A 26465-nucleotide genomic window follows, 5' to 3' on the forward strand; every position below is an offset into this window, starting at 1 on the left:
ACACTGCCAGGCATCAAATGTTTTTAGCTTAATCTTGGATATCTCATCTTGAATCCCTTGATTATATTCTAACGAAACCTTGGTCATGTATTCTATTGATAAGCCAATACCAATTATAACACTTTAGAAATGTACAGAGACTGGTAATTTTTAGGAAGATATTTGAATTTCCAGTGACTGATTGGAAGGATCGCAAAATAAGATTTCAAGTTATGGGATGTTTACTATAACATACACATGCACACGCATGACTATCATCAGGGGAGGTGGTAGCATAGTGGTATTATCACTTGACCAGTAACCCAGAGACTCAGAGTAATTCTCTGGAGACCCACGCTCTCCAAAGATACTGCATGGTAGGTTGTTGCATAAAGTTAAATCTAACGGGATCCAGGGTGAGGTATCTAAATGGATACAAAATTGGCTTCTTGATAGAAACCAGAGGGTAGTTGTCAAGAGTTGTTTTTCAAACTGGAGGCGTGTGGCCAGAGGTGTGCCTCAGGATCAGTGCTGGGCCCACTGTTATTTGTCATTTATATTATGATTTGGATAAGAATATAGGAAGCATGGTTAGTAAGTTTGCAGATGACACCAAGATTGATGGCGTAGCAGATAGTGAAGAAAATATCTCCAGTTGCAACGGAATCTTGATCAATTGGGCCAGTGGGCTAGCGAGTGGCAGATGGAGTTTAATTTAGACAAATGCAAGGTGATGCATTTTGGTAGATTGAACCAGGGCAGGACTTAGTCAGTTAATAGTAGGGTGTTGAGGACAATTACAGAACAAAGAGATCTAGAGGTACACGTTCATTGCTCCTTGAAAGTGGAGAGACAGGTGGACAGAGTGGTGAAGAAAGCATGCTTGGTTTCATTGGTCAGAACATTGAATGTAGGAGTAGGAGACGTACTGTTGAAGTTGTACAAGACTTGGAATACAGTGTACAATTCTGGTCACCTTATTATAGAAAGGATATAATTAAACTAGAAAGAGTGTAGAAAAGATTTACTAGGATGCTACCGGGACTTAGTGGATTGAGATATAAGGAAACGCTGAATAGACTGGGACTTCTTTCTCTGGAGCGTAGGAGGCTGAGAAAATAATGAGGGGTATAGACAAGATAGATAGTCAATATCTTTTCCCAAAGGTAGAGGAGTCTAAAACTAGCGGGCATAGGTTTAAGGTGAGAGGGGAGATACACAAAAGTGTCCAGAAGGGCAGTTTTTTTCAGAGGGTGGTGAGTGTCTGGAAGAAGCTGCCAGAGGTAGTAGTAGAGGCAGATACTACTAAAAAGCATTTAGATAGTTACATGGGTATGATGGGTATAGAGGGATATGGGCCAAATATGGGCAATTGGGATTACATTAGGGGTTTAAAAAAAAGGGCGGCATGGACAAGTTGGGCTGAAGGGCTGTTTCCATGCTTTAAACTTCTATGACTCTATGACCCAGGTTCAATCTCAGCATGGAAGATGGTGAAATTTGAATTCCACACAAATCTGGAATTAAAAGTCTAATGATGACCATGAAACCATTGTTGATTGTCATTAAAACTCATCTGGTTGGCTAATGTCCTTTAGGGAAGGAAATCTGCCGTCTTTGCCCATCTGGCCTATGTGTGACTCCAGAACCACAGCAATGAGGCTTACTCTTAAATGCCTTCCGGGATGGGCAATAAATGCCAGCGACGCCTACATCCCATGAATAATTAAAGAAAAATTACAGACTGACCTATCAGCGAGGTTCAGGGATATCTCAAAAAAGACCCTTGTAAGCAGCTACTACAACGGCTTTCAACTGCCAACTCTCCTCTCAAACCTCAGCTCACTGGCAACAAGAGTCAAACCTCTAACTCCATTCTATCTTGGAATTAAATAGACAGTTTAAAGCAAACCTTTTATAAAGCCTGATTTATCTATCACCTCCCTGTGAGACTACCAAAGTCATCACAGGTGTTTTTTCCATTGTCCACAGGTATGAATATCTTGCATCTTCTTCCCAGTAAAACAACATGGGCCTTCCATCAACCTTTAAAACCAAACGGAATTCACATGACCCCTCCTCTTTCATTCCTCCATTTTACCCCAAGTTAAAAAGAAAATCCTAAAGCATAACAATCTTACAAACTTCATATTTGCGATAATGGTCACTGCCATAAATGAGCCAAGCATTTTAAGTATAGGTAAAAGTGAGTTATGATGATTTGGAATGTATTGCTTTAAAGGGCTATGGAAGCAAAATCAATCATAATTTTCAAATCGAATGGGGCAAAAATTGCAGAGCAATGGTGAAAGAGCAGGCGGGGGGGTAACATGTGGGGGATTCCACAGATTGTTCAGAAGCGCCAGCACTAGACCAATAGGCCAAACTGCCATTGTTAAGCTGCATGATTCTATAGTTCATCACTTCAAGCATCATAATGACCAGGTTTTAGTTGAACAAGTGTTATTGTTGTTACTACTAGAAACATTACAGCGACTAAGAGAGAAAATGCTGGAAAATCTCAGCAGGTCTGGCAGAGAAAAGAGCTGATGTTTTGAGTCCAAATGACCCTTTGTCGAAACCTTAGACTGGGATTTCACAAGTCAGGAGGGTCTGGAGAAGTCACATTGATCATTGCAGTCATCCATTCATGGACCCAAGGTGAGACTGGTATACAGCACCTGTATTTGTCTGCAATGCTGCACCCAAAATGGGGATTCTTCTAACATACAAAAGCTTGAAAGAAAAGCCATTCAACTCATCAGAACTGTTCTGTCCACACTCTGTACATGGCTGTCAAAAAAAAGATGGCAATGGGACAAGTAAAGAAACTAAAGATTGGTCTAGGAGAGCAGTAAAAGGCAACATCAGAACCATTACCAGCATTTAGGCAAGAATTAGGGAGCATAAGATGGGAACAGAAACTGTCAGGTACGGGCACAAACGAAAAGTGGAGCTGTTTCAAGGAACAAATACCGCGTGTCCTTGATAGGTATGTCCCTGGCAGGTAGGGAGGAAATGGCCATGTGAGGAAACCGTGGTTCACAGAGGAGGCTGAATGTCTTGTTAAGAGGAAAAAGGAAGCATATATAAGGATGAAAAAACAAGGTTCAGTTGGGTCACTTGAGTGTTACAAGGTAGCTAGGAATGAGTTAAAGAAAGGGCTTAGGGGAACTAGGAGGGGGCATGAGAAGTCCTTGGCGGGTCAGATATAAGAAAACCCCAAGGCCTTTTACTCTTACGTGAGAAATAAAAGAATGACCAGGGTGAGGTTAGGGCCAGTCAAGGATAATAGTGGGAACTTGTGCATGGAGTCAGAAGAGATAGGTGAGGTGCTGAATGAATATTTTTCTTCAGTGGTCACTGAGGAGAGGATCCTGTTCACTGTTCATGAGGATCCTCATGTTTTTGAGGATGAGTGCGTCAAAGAGGCTGATAGGATGGAGGAGGTGGATGTTCTGAGGGAAGACATATTAGCAATTTTGAAAAACCTGAGGGTCGATAAGTCCCCTGGGCCAGATGGGATACATCCTCGGATACTTTGGGAGTCAAGGGATGAGATTGCAGAGCCTTTAGTTTTGACCTTTGGGTCCTCACTGTCCATGGGGATAGTGCCAGAGGACTGGAGAATGGCGAATGTTGTTCCTCTCTTCAAGAAAGGAAATAGGAATGACCCTGGTAATTATAGGCCAGTTAGTCTTACTTCATGGTCGGTAAATTAATGGAAAGGGTGCTGACAGATAGGATTTATGGCATTTGGGAAGATGCAGTTTAATCCGGGATAGTCAGCACGGTTTCATGAGGGGTAAGCCTTGCCTTACAAATTTGATTGAGTTCTTTGAGGAGGTAACTAAATGTGTGGACGAAGGTAGAGCAGTTGATGCCGTATACATGGAATTTAGTAAGGCATTTGATAAGGTTCCCCATGGTGGGCTCATGAAGAAGATAAGGATGTGTGGGATAGAAGGAAATTTGGCCGATTGGATAAGTAACTGGCTGTCTAATAGAAGACAGAGGGTGGCGGTGGAAGGAAAATTTTCAGTCTGGAGGCCAGTTACCAGCAGTGTACCATGGGAGTCAATGCTGGGTCCTCTGCTATTTGTGATTTTTATCAATGACTTGGAAGAGGGGGCTGAAGGGTGGGTTAGTAAATTTGCTGTTGACACCAAGATTGGTGGAGTAGTGGATGAGGTAGAGGCTCTTACAGGCCGCAAAGAGACATTGATAGGATGTAGAGCTGGGCCGAAAAGTGGCAGATGAAGTTTAACCCTGATAAGTGTGAGGTGATTCATTTTGGTAGGACAAACTTGAATGCAGATTACAGGGTCAACGGCAGGGTTCTGAGGAATGTGGAGGAACAGAGAGATCTTGGGGTTCATATCCACAGATCTCTGAAGCTGTCACTCAAGTGGATACAGCCGTGAAGAAGACTTACAGTGTGTTAGCATTTATTACCGGGGGTTTGAGTTTAAGAGCTGTGGGGTTATGCTGAACTATACCGGACGTTGGTGAGACCACATTTGGAATAATAAGACCACTTCTTATAGTGGTCACCTCACTATAAGAAGGATGTGGAAGAATTGGAGAGAGTGCAGAGGAGATTTACCAGGATGCTGCCTGGTTTGGAGGGTAGGTCTTGTGAGGAAAGGTTGAGGGAGCTGGGGCTTTTCTCTTTGGAGCGGAGGAGGATGAGAGGCGGCTTAATAGAGGTTTATAAGATGATGAGGGGGATTGATAGAGTGGACATGCAGAGACTATTCCTCGGGTGGATGTAGCTGTTACATGGGGGCGTAACAATAAGGTTCATGGTGGGAGATATAGGAGGGATGTCCGAGGGAGATTCTTCACTCAGACTGGTTGGGGTGTGGAATAGACTGCCTGCTGTGATAGCAAAGTCGGACACTTTAGGAACTTTCAAGCAGTTATTGGATAGGCACATGGAACACACCTGAATTACAGGGAGTGGGACAGTTTGATCTTGGGTTTGGACGTAACTCGGCACAAGATTGAAGGCCGAAGGACCTGTATTGTGCTGAAATGTTCTATGTTCTACCTGTTTCAGACACAGGACAATGGTTATGATCTGAAGTTGATGAACTCAACATTGAATTCAGGTTTTAAAATATTGATATGCCATCACTTAACTTCTTTACTTCGAGAACACTTTGAATTTATATAGAGCTATTCATGTAATAAAACATCTCAAGGCACTCCACACAAAGGTCATGAAGTAAAATTTGACATAGAACGAAATGTATTCGAGCAAATGACCAAAAGCTTGATCAAAAATATTGATGATAATGACCATCTGGAGGGAAGGAAAGGTGGAGAGTTTTTAAAAGGGAATTCTGTAGCTTAAGGCCTTGGTAATGGTGGAGCTAATAAAATTGGGGGTGCACAAGAGGCTAGAATTAGAGGACTTCAGATGTCTTGGAGGGTTGTGGGTCAGGAAAAGATTATGAAGATAGTCTAAAGGCAAGGACAAGAGTTTCAGCAGGTGAACTGAGGCAGGTTGGATTCTGGTCATGCTACAGAGGTAGAAGTAGGTAAACTTGGTGATGAGGATAAGTGGTCAGAAACTGATCATGGGATCAGAACTGATCAAGGATCTGATTCGGTCTCAGTCAGAAAGGAATGGAACTGAAAGGATGGAGTTGTTAGATAAGGAATGATATTTGCAGGAGGGAGCAAATATAATGACTTTGATAATTCCAATATTTAACTAGAGGAAACTTCTGCTCATCCATGTCAGACAAGCAATCTGAAATAATTTAGAGATAGCGGAAGAGTCAAGGGAGATGTTGGTGATATAAGGCTGAGTGGCATCAGCATCTGTGTAGAAATTGACATTGTGCACTTCTATCAATAAATCTTCAAAATTTTCACAATTCAAATCTATGCATTTCCATGGTTTTCCCATTTTTGTTTCTCACTTTTCCTACCCCACATTAGAAAGAGAACTACTTTAAAATCTGGAGATTCTGTAAAACACAACCAGTTCTTTCCCTGCCAACCGCTAACCTCAGAAATCGGCAGAGTTGGAATTGAAATGTTTATATGCCTTAGGGACAAGCAAAACTATAAATGTGCTTTATAAAAACAAGGAGTCATTTTAATTGATTTATGAAGAAAGCACATTTATTAACCTGACACTCAGCACCTCAGAAGCACTCGGAGAAACTGAATTAGCCACAGACATACTCTGCTCTTACACAGTGGGATCACGGTGCAGCTGTTTCTTAATGCACCTGTGTTCAAATAACAGTCTTGGGTTTTTATTAAAATATCATTATCTACATTATGGGAGAGCGGCAAGTATAAAGTTACCTTCAGAATGATTTGACAGATTTCTATTCTTTGCGTCTGGTGAACTAATGTTTTCCCTCTAAAGAGATGCAAGAGATTACACTGTTTCGGAAATCTGTACGATTCACAGCAACAGCAGTTGTTCAAGGAGAAAGTTCACCGTACTTTCTCAGGATAACTAAAAATGTGCAATAAATGCTAGTCCTGCTAATGCCCACATCCAAATAAAAAAAAACTTTAGATTAAGCAGTACATTGGTGGTCATTAAAATCAAGTGCAAAAACATTCATTAAGTTAAATGTTATAGATCATCCATTTGGCCGAAGCTAATGTTATGTCCAATTTTGGGCACTATCATTAGGAAAGTTCATACAGAGGATGCAGAGATTTACTATAATAGTAATAGTTCATCTATTAGTTACAAGTTGGCTTACATTAACACTGCAATGAAGTTGCTGTGGAAATCCCCTAGTTGCCACAGTCAAGACTTGCTTACCTGTAAAGATTCGCATTCCAGTCATTATTCTGTCAATTGAGTTTGTGTCTTTATATGCCCTGTTTGTGAATAGAACTCAACTGATAAAGGGGTAAGCACTCCAAAAGCTAGTGGCTTTTGCTACCAAGTAAACCTGTTGGACTTTAACCTGGTGTTGTGAGACTTCTTACTGTGTATACCCCAGTCCAATGCCGGCATCTCCACAATATGGACCTTTCCAGCATTTTCTGTTTTTATTTCAGACTTCCAGAAACTGCAGTATTTCGGGCCCAGGTAGCTGAAGACATGAGCACAATGGGTGGAGTAAGTAAAATAGGGAATGAGCAGGAGACCAAAATTGAGGTCAGCAGAGAGCTCAAAGGACACCCAGAGAGAGAGACACAGAGAGAGAGTGCGTGAGAGAGAGAGAGAGAGTGCGTGTGAGAGAGAGCGAGAGAGGGTGGGCCATTGTGGGCTGGCTCAACCTCCATCATGTTTGACAGGCAAGTTTTTCTTGATCTATGCAAAAATCAGCAAACCAGTGCAATGGGTCAGCACATGCCTTTTTCCCTCCAATTTTGGAAATTCAAGTTTATTTACGTTCTTTAAACCTCTAAAACTGAATACAAGATGATTTGCATCAACAATTTGGAGGTCAGCAGTGATTTTAAAACAGAAAACTGATTTATGATGCTGGATACTGTTGGCTTCCAGCTTCAAAATCGAACCCCCCAAGATCAATCCGAGCAGAACCAGGAATAACCAATTCCATACCACACAAATGAGGATGCTGCGTGCAGGAATGATCTCAGTTTTGCAAGCCACCTCCATGTGCAACAGTGAATGTCAGCATTTGACACTGAATGACAAAAGAGGGCCTTTGTCGGTTCCTAACTCAGCCCAGGGGCATCGTCTAACTGAAACATGCAAGCTCTGCAATTCTGAAAGCCCTCAACCATTAACCAGAAGGAATAATCTTCAAACACAGTGTGTGTGCCTGGATGACAGGTTAAATTGCACTTCAACTGGCAAATGATTAAGGGGCAGCTCTGCAGCTGTACAAAAACAGATCCCAGTGGGAACCAGGAAAGGACATATGAATAGGAGCAAAGGATACGTGTATAGGAGCAATGTAATCCTCATTTTGAAATTAAGTTCTCCAGTAAAGAAACTGCAGTAGTTGAGGAGGAGAGTCCACAGCACTCCAGATTGTTGACATTTTTGATGACAAGTGACAACTTTATGGCATCGAACAAAGTTTATTTCCTCACATAAGCGAGAGACAGATTATTTACCAAAAGGCAGCAGCAGCAAGAGAGGGGAGTGGTTGAGAGAGACACGAGTATGGTAGTAACCATTGGAACAGCAGTATTACCCACATTAGTTGAGTATTCAGCCAGCATTGTGTGGCATTAACCACTGTGGAAGGTAATCACTGCGACTTTCAGCAGGTGGCACAGCGGTTAGCATTGCTGCCTCTCAGCACCAGGGACCTGAATTCGATTCCAGCCTCGGTGACTGTGTGGAGTTCGCACATTCTCCCTGTGTCTGTGCGGGTTTCCTTTGGATGCTCCGGATTCCTCTCACAATCCAAAAGACTTGCTGGTTACGTGCACTGGCTATGCTAAATTTTCCCTCAATGTACCCAAACAGGTGCCGGAATGTGGCAACTAGGAGATTTTCACAGTAACTTCATTGCAGCCTACTTATGACTAATAAATAAAAACTGTCCACAGCATACAGCAGCAGTTATGCAAAGGTTAGCCTCAGAGGCCAGAACACAGCAGGAATTGTGTATGGTTTATTTACATAGAGTTGTTCTTGAGATCATAAAGTATTTTAGTGAGTTGGTGAGTGTAGGTAAGCATTACAGCACTATCAGCACTATTACCATTGCAGCACTATCCTTGTATCTATTCCATTTTCTCAAAGCACGACAGCTTGCTGCTTTTAATACCATCCTTGCATCAACTGTTTAAATAACCCATCAGATTAAATTACATTCACGACCTTTTTCTTTTTTGCACTTTGAGGGATTTATTTCATTCAGAGCGCAATAAAAAAAACTTCCAGGCTTCAATCTTGCACATTATAAAAGAAAATGAGTAACACTGAAGAAATATTGACACGCCAGCAATCAAATCTCCCTTCTTTCATCAATGCTGGGCACATTGTTGAACCATACGGGTTATAACTGAGAACTCACAAGGGGGCCCAAGAGTGCACAATCATTCAGAAAAGCATTTCAGAAATGCAAGTGCTGCAGCTAGAATTAAACACAAAGGCAACACTCGCCAAAACTTACCAAACATTTTCAAAAAACAAAATTGTTGCAGTTTTAAATGGTAAGATGGGTGACGATGCTCAGGAATCAAAGTGAGATGCTTGGCAGTAGTCCAAAGCAGAGCATATTCAGACAGATCAGTTTTCATAGTAAATGCAAGCAGATTCCACACCCAACAGGCATCATTGGTGGCTGGGTGTGGTGAGAATTTCTGTGTATGTGCTCACACATCCCTTTTAGTTTCTATCTCAGCTTCATGTCTTTGTTGAAAGTACTTTCTCTGTTCCTGTACAGCACGCTCCAGTAATGGCAAATTAACTCCATCCGCTTCCATTAGCAGCCGAGCCTGGATTATAGGAATATTGCCTAAAAATACAGAAAGTCACTGAGTTAATATCTAGTCAATCAGAGCAATCCCAGCACAAGTGCAGGGGATAGAATGATGCAAAGTGAATGGCTATTTTGAAGTGCTTTGATGAACTGGCTAAACTCAATGCAACAGCTAGCCTCTCTGCCCCAGAAGATGAAATGGAAAGGAAAATAACCAGACCTAGAGAGTCTAGGATTAGTGATCAAACCTTCAGGATTGAAGTCAGGAAACACTTAGGCACATAAAGGGTGGTAGAGGTTTGAAACTCTTTCACAAAACTGCAGACAACGCTAGACCAACTGTTAATTTTTAAATCTCAAATTGATAAATTATGAACCAAAAGATATGAAGGGATATGGTATATGGAGATCAGCCATGATCTTATTGGATTGGGTAATCAGGCTCCAAGGGCTAAATGGCCTCTTCGCGTTCCTCTCCAGTGATTCTTTGAATTTACTGTACATAAAATACGGAATCCAAAATCAACAATAGAGGCATAAATTCAACTTCAAAGTCATAATCTCTGGATTATGATCTGAGCCACGTGCAAACTGGCAGATTGCAAATGAATGCACGGCTCAAAGACTGGTGTGGAAGAAGTGGGTTCCAGTTAGTAGTGCACTGGCACCAATACTGGGGAAAGTGGGATCTGCACCAATAGGACAGTCTACACCTGAATTGTTCTAGTACTGGTGTTCCTGCAAGCCGCATAATTAGAGAAGTAGAGAGAGTTTAGAAGAGTGGGAGGGGATCTCATAGAAACTTATGAAATTCTAACAGGGTTAGACAGAGTAGATTCAGAAAGAATGTTCCCGATGGTGGGGGAGTCCAGAACTAGGGGTTATAGTTTAAGGATAAGGAGCAAACCTTTTAGAACTGAGGTGAGGAGAAATTTCTTCACCCACAGGGTGGTGAATGTATGGAATTTACTACTACAGAAAGTAGATGAGGTCAAAACTTTGCGTGATTTCAAGAAGAAATTGGATATAGTTCTTGGGGCTAAAGGAATCAAGGGATACAGAGGGGGGGGGGGAAGGACGCAATTTTATACTTTCTCATCGACAGAATCTTCCAGTCCTTCCAAGGGCAGCCGCCCATAGCAGGCAGGCAAATTATTCAAAATGTTGCAGACCGTAGCATGATTAGAAGATCCCAGTGATGGTCAATGTTAAGCTGCCTCCTCTGCTGGAAAACCTGCTGCAGTGGGGCAGGAAAATCCTGGTCTACGTTTTTAAGTTTGAATAAGCAAAATTATGAGGACATGGAAACTGATCTGGCCAAAGTGAATTGGCAAATTAGGTTAAGGGAGAGGTCAACTGAAAAGGTCTAGCAAACATTTAAGGGGATATTTCAGAATACACAGAACAGATATATTCCAACAAGTTTGAAAAGTCCAAGAGATCACAGACATACATGAAAGTGTGGGCTCATTGTTGAATACCAGGTGCTCTGCGTACGTGCAATACAGTAGTGGCCACAGCTCCTACTAGTGCTGTGCTGCTGCGTGTAGAGCTGCTGACCTCCAACTGGAATGCAGCTCTTTGAGAAAGAACTTCCTCCTGGAAATGGATGCAAGCTTTGCTTCATTCTAATTAAAAGGTCACCACCGAATAAGTTAAAGCAGGGCAAGCTGACCATACCCAAGTCTAAATAATTTATACAGAGTGGGAACAAAAATGGATCAAGTGCTGACCTCTGCTGGCCTGAGCCTCATGCGCAGACAGCCTTCTTATCTCTGTTGGCTGAAACATAATTTAGAATAAATTGGCAGGGCTTTCCAGTCTTCAGTCTTCGCTATGAGCAGGACAAGAACATTTGGGAAGCCGTCATCCAAATTTTCCATCCCACCTGCGGCAATTCCTGCTGTTGGCTGGACTTGGAAATGCCAACCACTGAATTTTATAGTACAGGAGGCCATTCAGCCCACTCTACCTGTGTCATTTTCTGCTCTATTTTTCTCATATTGTTTAAAATTCTTTCCCCCCTCACTTCCTTTTTAAAAGCCAAGATGTATTCTGCTACTCTGGTTTCCTCCCACAGTCCAAAGATGTGCAGGTTAGGTTGATTGGTCATGCTAAATTGCCCCTTAGAGTCAGGGGGACTAGCTAGGGTAAATGCAAGGGGTTATCGGGATAGGGCCTGGATGGGATTGTGGTTGGTTGTAGACTCTGTGGGCCGAATGGCCTCCTTCTGCACTGTTCTATACCACTGACCTTACAACCCGATATGTAAAAGAAATATGTCCTAAACTCTCCCTTTAACCTTCTGATCTTAAATTAAAATGCTCCAAATAGCAACTCAGCAACTGAGGAACGTAACTTATTTCTACTTAGCTCACCAAAATTTTTCATGATTGTCAGCATCTGTATCACACTATCTTTAAGCTTCCATTTTGTTGAAAACTATGGTTGTATCTCTATTCTTGCCTTGTAATTTAAGCCTCTCAACCCTGGTTCTGTCCTGGTGAATCTTTCGTACACTCATACTACCTTATCTTCATAAACCAGGGGCCCCTCTATTTTCCTTTGCCATTTGCCTCAACAATTATCAGCAAGATGTTTAAGTCTCATCTGACTTAATATTTGGATTGATTTATTTCGAGGCTGGGGCTGAAGAAAATACAACATACTCTGCTGTTGATAAACAAGGTAACAGTATCAGTTCTCTTAATATTTAACTAGAGAATGTTAAGAAACATCCCAGTGGATATCAGATAATGGTCAAAGACCATTCAGAGTTTGAAAAGTTTAATGCTGTTGGAGGGGTAGAATTAGCTAGCTTTGGCACACATATGAATGGTGGCAATGGTTACAACAACTTGCACTTATACAGCACATCTAATAGATTGTCTGTCCCAAGTTGCTTCACAGGAGTAATTGTCAAACAAAATTTGATACTAAGCCACACAAGTTGATACTAGGACAGGTGACCCTAGATCAAAGAGATAGTTTTTAAACAGTGTCTTAAAAGCTAGGACTGTGGAAAGTGTGGAAACCAGATTGGATGAACTGAAACAGGGAGTTGGACAAGAGATGGCACTGGGACACTTGCGATTATCGATTCTGTCCTCAAAGAATTTCCAATCTACCTGCTGTGGTTTCCATTTCTCCAAGTACCATATACTCAGATCCAATGCGAGCTTCAAATGGTTCCACCAGTAAAGTCCGGACCCGTAGCTGGTAATCGATCAAGTTGTAACGCACAGAGAATATTGCCTCGGAGATCTTAGCATCATAACTAGTTAACCTATAAAAGAAACCATTTAAATTGAAGTGGTCGCACAGCAGTGTGATATTCTTGAGGAGCAGATCTGAAATCCTGGTCTATTATCTTATACTGAGTTTGGAGAGATTACCAATTTTCAGAGGTTTCCTCCTGCTCAGATTTTCACATCAGGTTCCAGGCAAGCAGTTTATCATGGAAAAGAGCATGATCCCTTATCAGCTTTTCGGCACTGCGTAATGCAGTATTTTCCAAAGGACCAATGGGTGACTCAGCTACAGTGAATAGATTAAAGGAATAGAAACTGAAAGATAACGTACAGCACAAAAATATGCAGAATGTATAGCTTAGAAACAGCCCAACAGCTCCATGGCCATGTTGCTACTGCACATGAGCCACCTCCTTGTCAAAAACCTATCCCGCTGCCGACATAATCCTCCATTCCCTTTTCCCACCGAGCCGTCCCTTAAATGCATTAATTAATTAATATATAGATATACGAACTATTAAATAGATTGCAAAATGTTAATCTTTGGAATATTGTAGTATGCCTGTAGCAATCTAATATCAGTTTTCTGCAATGATTAACACACGGAGTAGTCTCTGGGTTGAATGAGGTGAGGTAGTGGAGGTCAAAATTAGGAGTGTTCCACAGCCACTTCAATATGGCAATTAGACCTGTTGAGGAGGAGTCAGTAATAGCAGATTATAAATTCAGATGGAAATTAGTTAAATATATCTGATCTTTCACGTACACTCTCCCATTAAACAAAACACCAATGTTTTGATGCAGTAGAGGTAGACACCCTGACTACAATTAGCATCAATTACTGAGAAGATCTGCATGCTCGGTGGCACAGTTGTCAGCACTGCTGTCTCACAGTGCCAGGGACCAGGGTTCGATTCCCGGCTTGTGTCACTGTCTGTGCAGAGTCTGCACATTCTCCCCGTGTTCGCATGGGATTCCTCCATCCCGTACTCACAGAAAACACCATCTGTGCATGCCTCCTTCCAAATGACCTCCAAGCCAAGAGGAAAAGGAGACGTGATGGAAGAACAGCAAACCCAGAAACAAATGCAGGTTAAAGAGAGGGTTTCCCTTTGTCATCATGGATACATAAAACACAAAAATCTCAACAGGTTGACCCTGGCAACCTGTACCCTGCTAATCATGCACCATTCTGTGTGTACCTGCCAAATGTTCTCAATGCACTTCCTTCCTCAACTTCACCGGAACAAATCTCCCACAAGAAGTGAATCTCTCCAGCCTGTGGTAGCATTCCTTGCTGCTCTCAGTCCCTAACAGTAAAAAGAAATTAATTGCAGTTTCAGTATTTAACAGCAATTAGTTCATCGCTTATATAGCAACTACAGAATACCCAAAGGCCGCGCACACACAGATTAAAGGGTTTGAAAGATCTTGCACAAGACACCAGTTGGTTATTATGCTTCACGTGACTACAGCACATGCATTAAAATTAATCCTTTGTACAGAGAAGAGCAAACAGCTGTTGGAAATGTTTGCAAGTTCACTGACAGGAATTCCATGGAGAAAACAGTTTAAATGCAGCTCAGGAAGAAATCGCTGCCACAACAAGTGGCAAAAAGATAAACGATTTACAATCTACTAACAGCAGGGAAACACACTATTTTACCCATGCGGTTCATGCCAGTGTTAATTCTCCGTACAAGCCATTTCCCTCACTCTTCTTCTAACTCTTACCAGCATAACCTTCCTTCTTTTTCTCCATCCTGCCAATTTTAATGATGCGTATCCACATATTTTCTGTTCCTCTATCTCATGTAGATACCTTATTTCCAAGGAGAGTGTGACCTACTTATTCTTCCACCCAAAAATGTATTACTGCACACTTATGTTTCAAGTTAATTTGTCATTCAGACCATTAGATGGATGAGAGGCTCTTGAACATAATAGTTTCTTCACAAAGGTTCAAAGCCCTTACTCCTAGGAGAATAAACTTTCTTTCTGCACAATCTTGATCAATGAATCCAGTGTAGATTATCCACCGTTCTCCTGAATTGGGACAAAGTGCCCATGAACATGGGAAACCCTGTTAACAGCATCTATCAGCTGGGATTCTCCCACCTAATAGATGTTAAATTACTCATATCGTGAAACCCGCAGACCAGCCCTGCTATTTCGAGACTGGGCCACCATTACTAAACGGTACCGCAACCTTCGCAGTTGTTTACTCCCCCCTTTTACTCCCCCCCCCAACCAAAAAATGAACCAGCAGATGGACTTCAACATAGATAAATGTGTAGTAGTCCACTTTGGCAGGACCAATGGGATGCAGGAGTACAATATCAAGGGTAGGAGTCTTAGCTGTGTTGAAGAGCAGGAGGATCTTGGAGTCCAGGTCCATAGGACTCTTAAGTCGGCCTCACAGGTGGAGGATGTGGTCAAGAAGGTGTATGGTGTACTGGCTTTCATTAATCGAGGGATTGAGTTTAGGAGTCAGGAGGTAATGCTGCAACTTTATAGGACCCTTGTCAGACCCCACTTGGAGTACTGTGCGCAGTTCTGGTCGCCTCACTACAGGAAGGACGTGGAAGCTATTGAGAGGGTGCAGAGGTGATTTAACAAGGACGCTGCCTGGATTGGGAGGCATGCCTTATGAAGATAGGTTGAGGGAGCTAGGTCTCTTCTTCCTGGAAAGATGAAGGTTGAGAGGCGACCTGATAGAGATTTATAAAATGTTGAGAGGAATAGATAGGGTGGATTCTCAGAGGCTATTTCCCAGGGCTGAAATGGTCGCTACAAGAGGACACAGATGTAAGGTGCTGGGAAGCAAGTACAGAGGAGATGTTAGGGGTAAGTTTTTCACTGAGGGTGGTGAGTGAGTGGAATCGGCTGCCGTCAGTGGTGGTAGAGGCGAACTCGCTGGGGTCTTTTAAAAGACTTCTGGATGAGTACATGGGATCTGATGGGATTGGGAGTTACAGATAGTTCTATGGCTTGGTAGGTATAGATGTGATCGGCGCAACTTGTGGGCCGAAGGGCCTGTTTGTGCTGTAGTGTTCTTTGTTCTATATTCTATGTTCTAACCCTTCACCAAAGGGGGCATCCTCCCCTGCCCAGCCACAAGTAACAGGTAACCCCCAACCCTCAGTCATTAGGGAGACACGACCCGTGCCCCCACTTCCCCCCAGACCCTCCACTCAGGCCCCCCGTCCCCATCAGGCCCTCACACATTCCCCCCTCCTCCCACCCTCAGAACCCTCACTCAATCTGCATCTCGGTTGTGCGAACAGTGCACCGCCCCCTGGCACTGACAACCTGACCTGGCACCTTGGGCCCTGAAAGGGGTCTCAAGGAGGTATCCAGTGGCCATTTGCCACTTTGCCTCTGTCAGGCTATAGAGGAAGGGTCTCTCAACAGTCCAGGGGGTTGGGTGGCCTCAGGTTGGGGACAAGGGGTTGACCTTGCCACTCTGCCAGGATTGGTGTGTCGTGGCTCTATTGCCCCTGCTACCTCGGCATGGTGACAGTCATATGACCAATTTCTGCCTGTCAGTTGTGCAAATTCTGAAGTGGCCAGGTCACTTTAACATCTATTCCCCCCATTCCACACAGCGACCACCCCCCAACTCCCCCCACCCCCCACCCACCCCTACCCTCACCTCCAACCCCCACCCACACACCCCTACCTCCACCCCCCACCCACCCTGCCACACACCCACTCACCCCCACTCCCATCCACTCACCTCCCCCTACTCCCATCCACTCACCTCCCCCTACTCCCATCCACTCACCTCCCCCTACCCCCATCCACCCGCTCACCTACCCCCATCCCCCAAACCCCACCCCACCCATCCCAACTCCCCACTCCCACCACCCCACCCCCACCCCACCCATCCCAACTCCCCACTTCCACCACCCCACCCCCACCCCCCAATCTCCCCACCCCCCTCACCGCCCCACCCCCCAATCTCCCCACCCCCCTCACCGCCCCACCCCAATCTCCCCACCCCCCCCACCCCAATCTCCCCACCCCCCCCACCCCAATCTCCCCACCCCCCCCACCCCAATCTCCCCACCCCCCCCACCCCAATCTCCCCACCCCCCCCACCCCAATCTCCCCACCCCCCCCACCACCCCACCCCCCCCACCACCCCACCCCCCCCACCACCCCACCCCAATCTCCCCACCCCCACTGCCCCAATCCACCTACCCCCCAAGCCCCACGATCCCAATCCCCCACCATCCTAATCCCCCCCCACCTTACACCCCCCCAACACCCTCCCCAATCCCCCCACCCCTCCCCAAGTCCCCACCACCACCACCCACCCTCCCCACCCCCCGCCAGTGATGGCAAGATTTTGAATCACTGCAGCACTCAATTTTGCATCAGAGATTTCTCCCTCAGAAGCTGCAGGTGCGATCAGACCCCTTTGATGTCCTCTGACAGACAGATGATGTCAATTACACCTGGCCAGGGTGTGGGAAAGTTGGGGGTTGTTCCAGTCTGCCCAGCTGTGTACTCAGCCTGAATGTATGCACACAACTTTGGTTTGAAGTTGCTGTGGCTTCCTCAGCAAGCAGGAATCATTGAAACCTTCTCCATTGCACTTGAAACCTTTAATCTATAACAAGTTCAAGGGGCAGTGCCTTGTAAAAAGTTCAGCTGTTGGATTCAGGGATTTCTATCATTCCCCAGCCATCTGTGTTTATTTAGATTCCCCTTCAGGGTTAACTGCACCTCAAGTACCCCGGTACAGCCGACTCCCAATTTTTCAGGCTATCGCGATTTACAATCAGGACTTGCTGGCCCCCGAAGCAATAATGGGTTTTCTTTCAACTAACAAACATTCACGAGCCTAACACATGGGAACAGCCTCCAAGCTTCTCTGCCCAGGTCCTGTTCACCCCGTACTCATTGACCTGCAACACTGACAAATTTAAAATTCTCATCTGTGTTCAAATCCCTTGACTTGTCTCCTGTTTCGCATTCTCTTGCCGTGTTATTGCTGCATATATTCTGGTACATTGCCCAAAGTACTTTAAGTGTGAATCTAAAAAGTGTTCAATCAAAGAGGATATAATAGTCAAACACATTGCTTGGAGGAAGTAATCACATCGTATGACTCTTATGTGTGTGCCATGTTGCTACTACAACAGAATGACTGCTGCAAATTGTCTGCATAATACAAGAGTACTTGAATTGTGAAGCACCTGGAAACATTTCAATGTAATAAGGTGCTGAGACATGTACAGCACGTTGGTAAGCAGGCAAGAGACAAGGGGCTGCCGTTCAGAGATACTGGCCAGATTGGAGAAGTTCCCCGACTCAGTCCAAGTTTTCCACATAATTCCTACAGTGCAGAATAAGGCCATTTGGCTCACTGAGTCTGCACAAACTTTCTGAAAGAACATCAAGGCCCACCACCCCCATAATCCCAAGCATTTATCATGGCTAAGCCACCTAATCTTTTTATTTATTTATTAGTGTTACAAGTAGGCTTATATTAACACTGCAATTAAGTTACTGTGAAAATCCCCTAGTTATCGCACTTCAGCACCTGTTCAGACACAGTGAGGAAGCATCTAGCATGGCCAATGCACCTAACCAGCATGACTTTTGGGCTGTGGTAGGAAATGTTTCAAGTCTGGCTGACATCAGTTCTGACGAAGGGTAATCTAGACTCTATTCTCTCTCCACAGATGCTGTCAGACCTGCTGAGATTTCCAGCATTTTCTGTAATTAAATTGGAAGGCTGGCAAATGCAATTTAACATGGAAAAGCACAAGGTAATAGATTTTGGGAGGAAAAAGGACAAATCAACAGATCATAGAATACCTATAATGCAGAAGGAGGCTATTTGGCCCATCGAGTCTACACCAACTCTTCACCAGAGCAGGCCCTATCTGTATATCCCAGGTATTTATCCTGCTAATCCCTCTACTCCACACACCCTGGGACAATGGCCCACTTACCACATCAATCAACCTAACCTGCACATCACTGGAGTGCAGGAGGAAACTGGAGCACCAGGAGGAAACCCATGCAGATATGGGGAGAACATGCAGACTCTGCACAGACAGTCACCAGAATTGAAGCTGGAGCCCCGGTGTTGTAATGCAGCAGTGCTAACCACTCTGCCACCGTTGTGAATCATTCCCTGAAATTGCTGACAAGCAATAAAAAAAACAATTTTTTTTATACTTAGGGGCAGACAGTGGCTCAGTCATAATTAAACGACTGTATAGTTTGGTTACTTGATTGTAGAAAGGACTTGAAAGGCATGGAGAGAATACAATATATACTCTCCCGAATGTTGCAAGGATGAACATTTATGATGAAAAGATTTTAGATACTAAGAAAGCTTAGGAGAAATGTAAATTGAGGTTTATAGAATAATGAAGGATTCTGATAGAGTGAACGGGGAGAGATTACTGCCTTTGGTTGGAGAGTTAGTGACCAAGAGTCAATTTAAAACTAAAAGAACAACGAGGGAGATTAAGGAAAACCATTTCTATAGATGGTTATTAAAATGCAGAATTCCTTGCCACAGGAAGTGAATAAGGCAATGCATCTTTTAAGGGGTAGTTGAGGAAATATTTGAAGGTAATTGAAATGTAAAAGCATGATAGGGCGATTAAATTCAGGAAAGAGGCAACAGACTGGGCCAAATGGCCCCCTTCCCTTATTTGGTTCATAATAAATGTCACAAATAGTGAATTCCTCTTTGTATTAGTCCCAGGTGTCCAAAGCTTCAATATGAACACTGGCGAAGCTCTCCTCAGATTCCTAGAATGATATACAAGTAGCCTGCAACAGTCTCAACCTTTTCCATCGTTATTTCATTATTACTTTGTTAGCCATGGCTCAGTTGGTAGCATGCTTACCTTCATCTGAGTCAGAATGGTGAGAGATTGTACAGCTCACATGTGAAGGATATAGGTGTCCTAGTGCATGAATCACAAAAGGTTAGCATGCAGGCACAGCAAGTAATTAGGAAAGCTAATAGTATGTTATCATTCATTATGAGGGGAATTAAATACAAAAGGAGGGAGATTATGTTTCAGTTACGCAGGACGCTAGTGAGACCACATTTGGCCTATTGTGTGAAGTATTGGTTACCTTATTTAAGGAAGAATGTAAATGTTTGGGAAGCAGTTCAGAGAAAGTTCACCAGATGGTATGGATGGATTATAAGGAATAGTTGGACAGGGTAACATAGAAACAAGAAGCAGGAGTAGATCATTTGACCCTGCCAGCCTGCTCCGCCATTCATTTTGATCATGGCTGATCATTGAATTCAACATCCTGATCCCCCAACCCCCCATATCCCTTTGACTCCAAGGGCTGTATCTAATTTCTTCTTAAAATCAGACAATGTTTTGGCCTCAACTACATTTTGTGGCAGTTAATTCCACACATTCATCACTCTCTGGGTGAAGGAACTTTTCCTCACCTCAGTTCAAAAAGGTTTACCTTTTGTCCTCAAACTATGACTTGTAGTTCTGGACTCTCCCACCACTGGGAACATTCTTCCTCCCTCAGATCCCCCACACAACCTCCCTTCAGGCCAATCACTTTGGCATTGCCAACAGTGCACTGGGTCCTGATTGACAGCCTGTGGTTTCACTTCTTTTGCAAACTACAGTCATTTTGAAGAAATCAAAAGCTGTCAACCATTGACAACCACAGTGCGGTCAGGATCAATGAGGTACTTGAGGTGCATTCAAGCATGAAGGAAATGAAATAAAACACAGGTGGCTGGAAGGTGAAGGAAATCCACTGAGCTGTCAATGGAGTCTTTTTCAAGGTACTGCATGTTTAACTTGTTAGCATTCAAGAGGTCCATTGGAATGGAGAGGGTTGCGAGGAAGTCTCAGCAACTTCAAATCAAAGTGTGCATACATTGGGGTGCATACATTGGGGCTGAGTGTGAAGCTAGGCAGAATGGAACACCAAACCCTGCTTCTCCTCCCAGGTGAAGGTGACAGCTCCTCTCTGTCAGGAGCTGCTCACACCTGCAGCTTCTAACTGGGAGACAGGGAAATCTCTGCTGCAGAATGGAGGGCTGCACTGGTTTAAAAATCTGCCAGGTGACTGGGGAGGCTAAAGTGATGAGATCACTTCACAATTTGCACTGCTGACAAGCAGGAATGTAGACATTAATCACAGGGCTACCTGAATGATTTCATGCCAGCGGTGATCTTCAGGTCTGCCAGGACTAGAAGAGGCACTCCCATCCCAGGGTAGAGTGGCGAGATCAACCCCTCCGTGCCAGAGGACAGTGCACCTTGGGCACTGCCAGGCAGCTTGGCCTGAAGAAGGTCAGAAGTGGGGAGATGATTGCATAATGTTCAGAGCCATTTGCAACTCCTCAGATACTGAAGCATTTCATGTTCAAATGCAACAAGATCTGGGCAGTATCTAGACTTGAGCTGACAAGTGGCAAGTACCATTTATGCCACAAAAATGCCAGGCAATGACCATCACCAATAAGAGACACCATAACCACAGCCCCTTGACATTCAATGGTGTTACCATCACTGAATCCCCCACTGCCAAAATCCTTGGGGTTACCATTGACCAGAAACTCAACTGGACTCGATGCATAAACATAGTGGTTACAATAACAGGTTAGAGGCAAGGAATACTGCGGCGAGCAACTCACCTCCTGACTCCCCAAAGCTTATCCACCATCTACAAGGCACATGTTAGGAGTGTGATGGAATACTTCCCACTTGCCTGGATGGATGCAGCTCCAAAAACACTCAAGAAGCTTGACACCATCCAGGACAAAGCAGCCTGCTTGACTGGCATGACATCTACAAACATTCAATCCGTCCACCACCGACGCTCAGTAGCATCAGTGTCCATTACCTACAAGATGCACTGCACTAATTCACTAAAGATCCTTAGGCAGCATCTTACAAACCCATAGAACCCTACAGTGCAGAAAGAGACCCTTCGGCCCATCAAGTCTGCATCAAACACAATCCCACCCAGGCCTACCCCCATATCCCCTCACATTTTACCCACCAATCCCTCTAACCTACACATCTCAGGACACCAAGGGGGAATTTTGTGGCATGGCCTATCAATCTAACCCGCACATCTTTGGACTGTTGGAAGAAATCTGAGTACCTGGAGGAAACCCATGCAGGCACGAGGAGAATGTGCAAACTCCACACATACAGTGACCTAAGCCAGGAATCAAACCCATGTCCCTGATGCTGTGAAGCAGCAGTGCTAACCACTGTGGTACTGTGCCGCCCATTTCCAATAGAAGGGCAAGGGCAGCAGATAAATGGGAACACCACCACTAGCAAATTCCTCTCCAAGCCACTTGAAAATATACCGTCATTCCTTCAGCCTCTGGGACAAAATCCTGTAATTCCCTTCCTAGTAGTATTTCAGATCAATCCACAGCAGAGTTGGGGGTGGGGATGGGGGGGCGGTCTCTCTATGATGAGGAGTTCTTGATGTTTAGGGCAGGGGTTCAGTATGTCCGGGGTAGGGGGGAGGGGTGGTTAGGCAGGTCAGTGTGGGACCATGCAGGATTCAGCACAGGGGCTGGGTGGGGGTCAGTGTGGGCGTCAGTGTGGTGGGCGGGGCAGGGTGGTTGGTGTGGGACTGGGGCAGGAGCTGTCAGCCTGGAGGCGGGTCAGAGGGGTGTGGGTGGGCGGCCAGGGGGATCAATGTGCAGGGTGGGTGGGCAGAGGAGTCAGTGTGGGGGCAAGTGGGCGAGAGGGGTCAGTGTGCAGGCAGAATGGTCAGTGTGGGGGAGGGACGGTCTAGTCAATGTGGGAGCATGGGCAGTCAGTGTGGGGGTGGGGCAGGGAATCAGTGTGTGGGTGTTGGGGGGGGTCAGTGTGGGGGCACGACAAAGGGTCAGTGCGGGTTGGGGCAAGGGGTCAATATAAGGACGGGCCTGTCAGTATGGAGGTGGAATAGAGAGTCAGTGTGGGGGTGTGGCAGGGGGTCAATGTAGGGGCAGGGTGATCAGTGTGGGGGCAGGGCGGTCGGTGTGAAGGTGGGATGGGGGGTCAGTGTGGGGGCAGGATGGGGGAGTCGGTGTAGGGGTAGGGGGTCAGTGTGGGGGCAGTGTTCCTTCGTCGGGTGTGTGTGTCTTTGTGTGCCTTTCTCTGGTCAGGGCCTTCCGCATGCCTGGCGGGGGAGTGCCATTTCCGGGGGCTTGTGGGATTGCTGTTAGGTGAACTGGTTGGACTTGAACCCGGTGTTGTGAGACTTCTTAATAGGTAATAATAAGAGTTGTCGTGGTGGGAGATTTTAATTGCCCAAATATCGATTGGAATCTCCCTAAGGCACGGGGTTTAGGTGGGGGGGAGTTTGTTAGGTGTGTTAGGAAGGTTTCCTGACACAATATGCGGATAAGCCTACAAGAGGAGAGGCTGTACTTGATTAAGTATTGGGAAATTAACCTGGACAGGTGTCTGATCTCTCAGTGGGAGAGCATTTTGGAGATAGAGTTATGATCACTATCTCCTTTACATTGGCATTGGAGAGAGATAGGATCAGACAAACTAGGAAAGTGTTTAATTGGAGTAAGGGGAATTACGAGGCTATCAGGCAGGAAATTAGAGGCATAAACTGGAAAGAGGTTTTCTCAGGAAAACGTACAGAAGAAATGTGGCAAATTTTCAAGGAATATTTGTCAGAGTTCTGTACAGCAACATTCCAATGAGATAGGGAATTTATGGCAGGCTAAAGAAACCATGGTGCATGAAAGCTATAATGAATTTAGTCAAGAAGAAAAGCTTACAAAAAGTTCAGGGAGCTAGGTAATGCTAGGGATCTAGAAGAGTATACGGCTCGTAAGAAGGAACTCAAGAAGGAAATTAGGAGAGCCAGAAGGGATCATGAGAAGGCCTTGGCAGGTAGGATTAAGGAAAACCCCAAGGCATTCTACAAGTATGTGAAGAGCAAAAAGACAAGACGTGAAGGAATAGGACCTATCAAGTGTGACGGTGGGAAGGTTTGTATGGAACCAGTAGAAATTGCAGAGGTACTCAATTAATACTTTACTTCAGTATTCACAGTGGAAAAGGATCTTGGTGGTTGTAGTGCAGACTTGCAGTGGACTGAAAAGCTTGAGCATGTAGACATTAAGAAAGAGGATGTGTTGGAGCTTTTGAAAAGAATCAAGTTAGCTAAGTCGCCAGGACTGGATGGGATGTACCCCAGGTTACCATGGGAGGTGAGGGAAGAGATTGCTGAGCCTCTGGCAATGATCTTAGTGTCATCAACGGAGGTGGGAGTGGTTCCGGAGGATTGCGGATGTGGTTCCTTTATTCAAGAAAGGGAGAAGAGATAGCCCAGGAAATTATAGACTAGTGAATCTAACCTGAGTGGTTGGTAAGTTGATAGAAAAGATCCTGAGAGGCAGGATTTATGAACATTTGGAGAGGTATAGTATGATCAAGAATAGTCAACATGGCTTTGTCAAAAGCAGATCATGCCTTACGAGCCTGATTGAATTTTTTAAGAATGTGTCTAAACACTATGACGAAGGAAGAGCAGTAGATGTGGTTTGTATGGACTTCAGCAAGGCGTTTGGTAAGGTGCCCCATGCAAGGCTTATTGAGAAAGTGAGTGGGCATGGGATCTAAGGGGACATTCTCTGTGGATTCAAAACTGGCATGCCCACAGAAGACAAAGACTGATTGTAGATGGATCTTTTTCTGCACGGAGGTCAGTCATGATGTGGATATCCCGGCGTTGGACTGGGGTAAACACAGTAAAAAGTCTGACAACACCAGGTTTCAGTCCAACCGATTTATTTGATAGTAAATTCACTAGCTTTCGGGTTAGCCCCTTCGTCAGGTGAATGGAGAGTTCTGGCCTCAGACAGAGCATATAAAGCACAGACAGTTTACAGATTACTGATTAGAAAGCGAATCCTTACACCTAACCTGCTGTTCAAGTCTTAAAGTGGCTAACAATGTGTGTGGAAGGAGCACTGATCACAGGTTAAAGAGATGTGTATTGTCTCCAGACAGTACAGTAAGTGAGGTTTTGCAAACCCAGGCAAGTCACGGGGGTTACATATAGTGCGACATGAACCCAAGATCCCTGCTGAGACCGTCCTCATGTGTGCGGAACTTGGCTATCAGTCTCTGCTCAGTGACTCTGCGTTGTCGTGTGTCATGAAGGCCGCCTTGGAGAATGCTTACCCGAAGGTCAGAGGCTGAATGCCCGTGACCACTGAAGTGTATCCCTTCCTGTTGGCAAACACTTCAAATGTCTCTTAAAAGACCCTAGCAAATCCATCTCCACCACCACTGCTGGTAGCCAATTCCACACATCCACCACCCTCTGAGTGAAAAACTTACCCCTACATCTTCTCTTTATCTACTCTCCAGCACCCTAAACCTGTGTCTGCTTGTGGCAACCATTTCAGCCCTGGGAAAAAGCCTCTGAGAATCCACTTCATCAATCAAGGGGGGGGGGGGGGAGGGCAGAGTGTGGGGGCGGGGGGTCAGTGTGTGGGGGCGGGGCGGGGGGGTCAGTGTGTGGGGACGGGGGGGGGGGTCAGTGTGTGGGGTGGGGGCGGGGGGGTCAGTGTGTGGGGGCGGGGCGGGGGGGGTCAGTGTGTGGGGGCGGGGCGGGGCGGGGGTCAGTGTGTGGGGGCGGGGCGGGGCGGGGGGTCAGTGTGTGGGGGCGGGGCGGGGCGGGGGTCAGTGTGTGGGGGCGGGCTGCTCAATGAGCTGACTTGCTTCTCTCGGTGCGGCGCCCTCGGAGGGCAGCGAACCTGCGACAATCGGCCCATTGACTGCTCTCCTATCCATCTGCCTGTCTTCGTAAACTCGCTGCCAGGTCCACTGTTCGATTTGTCAAAGACAAATTATAACCTCCCCCCACTCTCTATAAAGGAAAAACAATTAAAGTTACCGCTCCGTGGCCACAATCCGGGTGATTTCACTCGCATTCCCGTCGCTTAGCGGCACCGACACTGGGCCAAGTTCCGCCTGGGAGCCGGCAGCCCGGAGGGGGAGGGACAAAGACGCGGCGCGAGTCGTGGCTCCCGGGGAGGGGCGGGGCGAAAGGGTGGGTCGGTGATCCTAGCTGTTGCCCTGGGGGGCGGTGCGGCTTGGAGGGGCTGGGCTGAGGGAGAGGGGCGGGGCTCCCAGGGATGGAACGGAGGGGGAGGGGCTGGGCTGTCGTTCCGCGCGCATTGTCAGTTGGGGTTTGAAGGTGTGCAGGGGGCTCGCGCTGGGGTGTCAGTTGGCTCGGTTCTCTGCGCGGCTGATGTAGCTTTGGTCCTGGCTCCATGGACAGGTAGCAGAGAGGCCGTGGTACGGAGGGAGCGGGTTCGGATTTCCTCTTTCCCGGATAGTACCCAGTAAGAAGTCTCATAACACCAGGTTAAAGTCCAACCAATTTATTAGATAGTAAACTCACAAGCTTTTGGGGTTTGCCCCTTCGTCAGGTGAAAGGAGAGTTCTGGCCTCAGCCAGACCGTGTAACAGTACACACGATTTACAGATTACTGATTAGAATGCGAGTCTTTACAACTAACCTGCTATTCAAGTCTTAAAAATGCAGACAATGTGAGTGAAAAAAGTATTAGGCATAGGATAATACCCGCCAGCACGTGGCCTCAAGTGACAGAGACGTTGGAAATGGTGATTTCTAACATTTCTTGACATTTGCACGTCGTCCCTGTGTCTGTGTGGATTTCCTCCCACAGTCCAAAGACATTCAAGTTTGTGGATTGACCATGTTAAATTGCGCCTAGTTCTGGGGAGGAATAGCAGGGTAAATATGTGGGGTTAGGGGATAGATTGGGATTGTTGTATATTGGGATTGAATATAAAAGTAGGGAGGT

General features: G+C 45.4%; 1 protein-coding gene across 2 annotated transcripts; it reads right to left on the bottom strand.

Annotated features, from left to right (window-relative positions):
* Positions 1–7208: 7208 nt before the first annotated feature.
* Positions 7209–25646, bottom strand: ten1 (TEN1 subunit of CST complex). 2 transcript variants are annotated; one of them, XM_080214818.1, is made up of 5 exons: positions 25529–25646; positions 19507–19566; positions 13828–13935; positions 12503–12660; positions 7209–9410 (listed from the first exon to the last, which is right to left on the bottom strand). In XM_080214818.1, exons 3-5 carry the CDS (start codon positions 13914–13916, stop codon positions 9268–9270), a joined length of 390 nt encoding a protein of 129 aa, XP_080070944.1. In that variant the 5' UTR covers positions 13917–13935; positions 19507–19566; positions 25529–25646; the 3' UTR covers positions 7209–9267. The 2 variants fall into 2 exon arrangements, with proteins under 2 accessions (XP_080070944.1, XP_080070943.1); XM_080214817.1 differs by lacking the exon at positions 19507–19566 and having other exon boundaries at positions 25529–25645.
* Positions 25647–26465: the final 819 nt, after the last annotated feature.

The sequence above is a fragment of the Carcharhinus amblyrhynchos genome, chromosome 29 (assembly GCF_965287045.1).
Source record: "Carcharhinus amblyrhynchos chromosome 29, sCarAmb.v2.hapA, whole genome shotgun sequence".
Classification (NCBI taxonomy): Eukaryota; Metazoa; Chordata; class Chondrichthyes; order Carcharhiniformes; family Carcharhinidae; genus Carcharhinus; species Carcharhinus amblyrhynchos.

What these genes read in the sequence shown, in the direction of transcription:
- ten1 (XM_080214818.1), bottom strand. Translation starts at nt 13,916, where the DNA reads ATGCTACCACAGGCTGGAGAGATTCACTTCTTGTGGGAGATTTGTTCC. An exon ending in GCATTGAGAACATTTGGCAG is followed by an intron (nt 12,661 to 13,827) that starts GTACACACAGAA and finishes TTTCTTTTATAG; the next exon opens with GTTAACTAGTTATGATGCTA. An exon ending in AGAAATGGAAACCACAGCAG is followed by an intron (nt 9,411 to 12,502) that starts GTAGATTGGAAA and finishes CTGTATTTTTAG; the next exon opens with GCAATATTCCTATAATCCAG.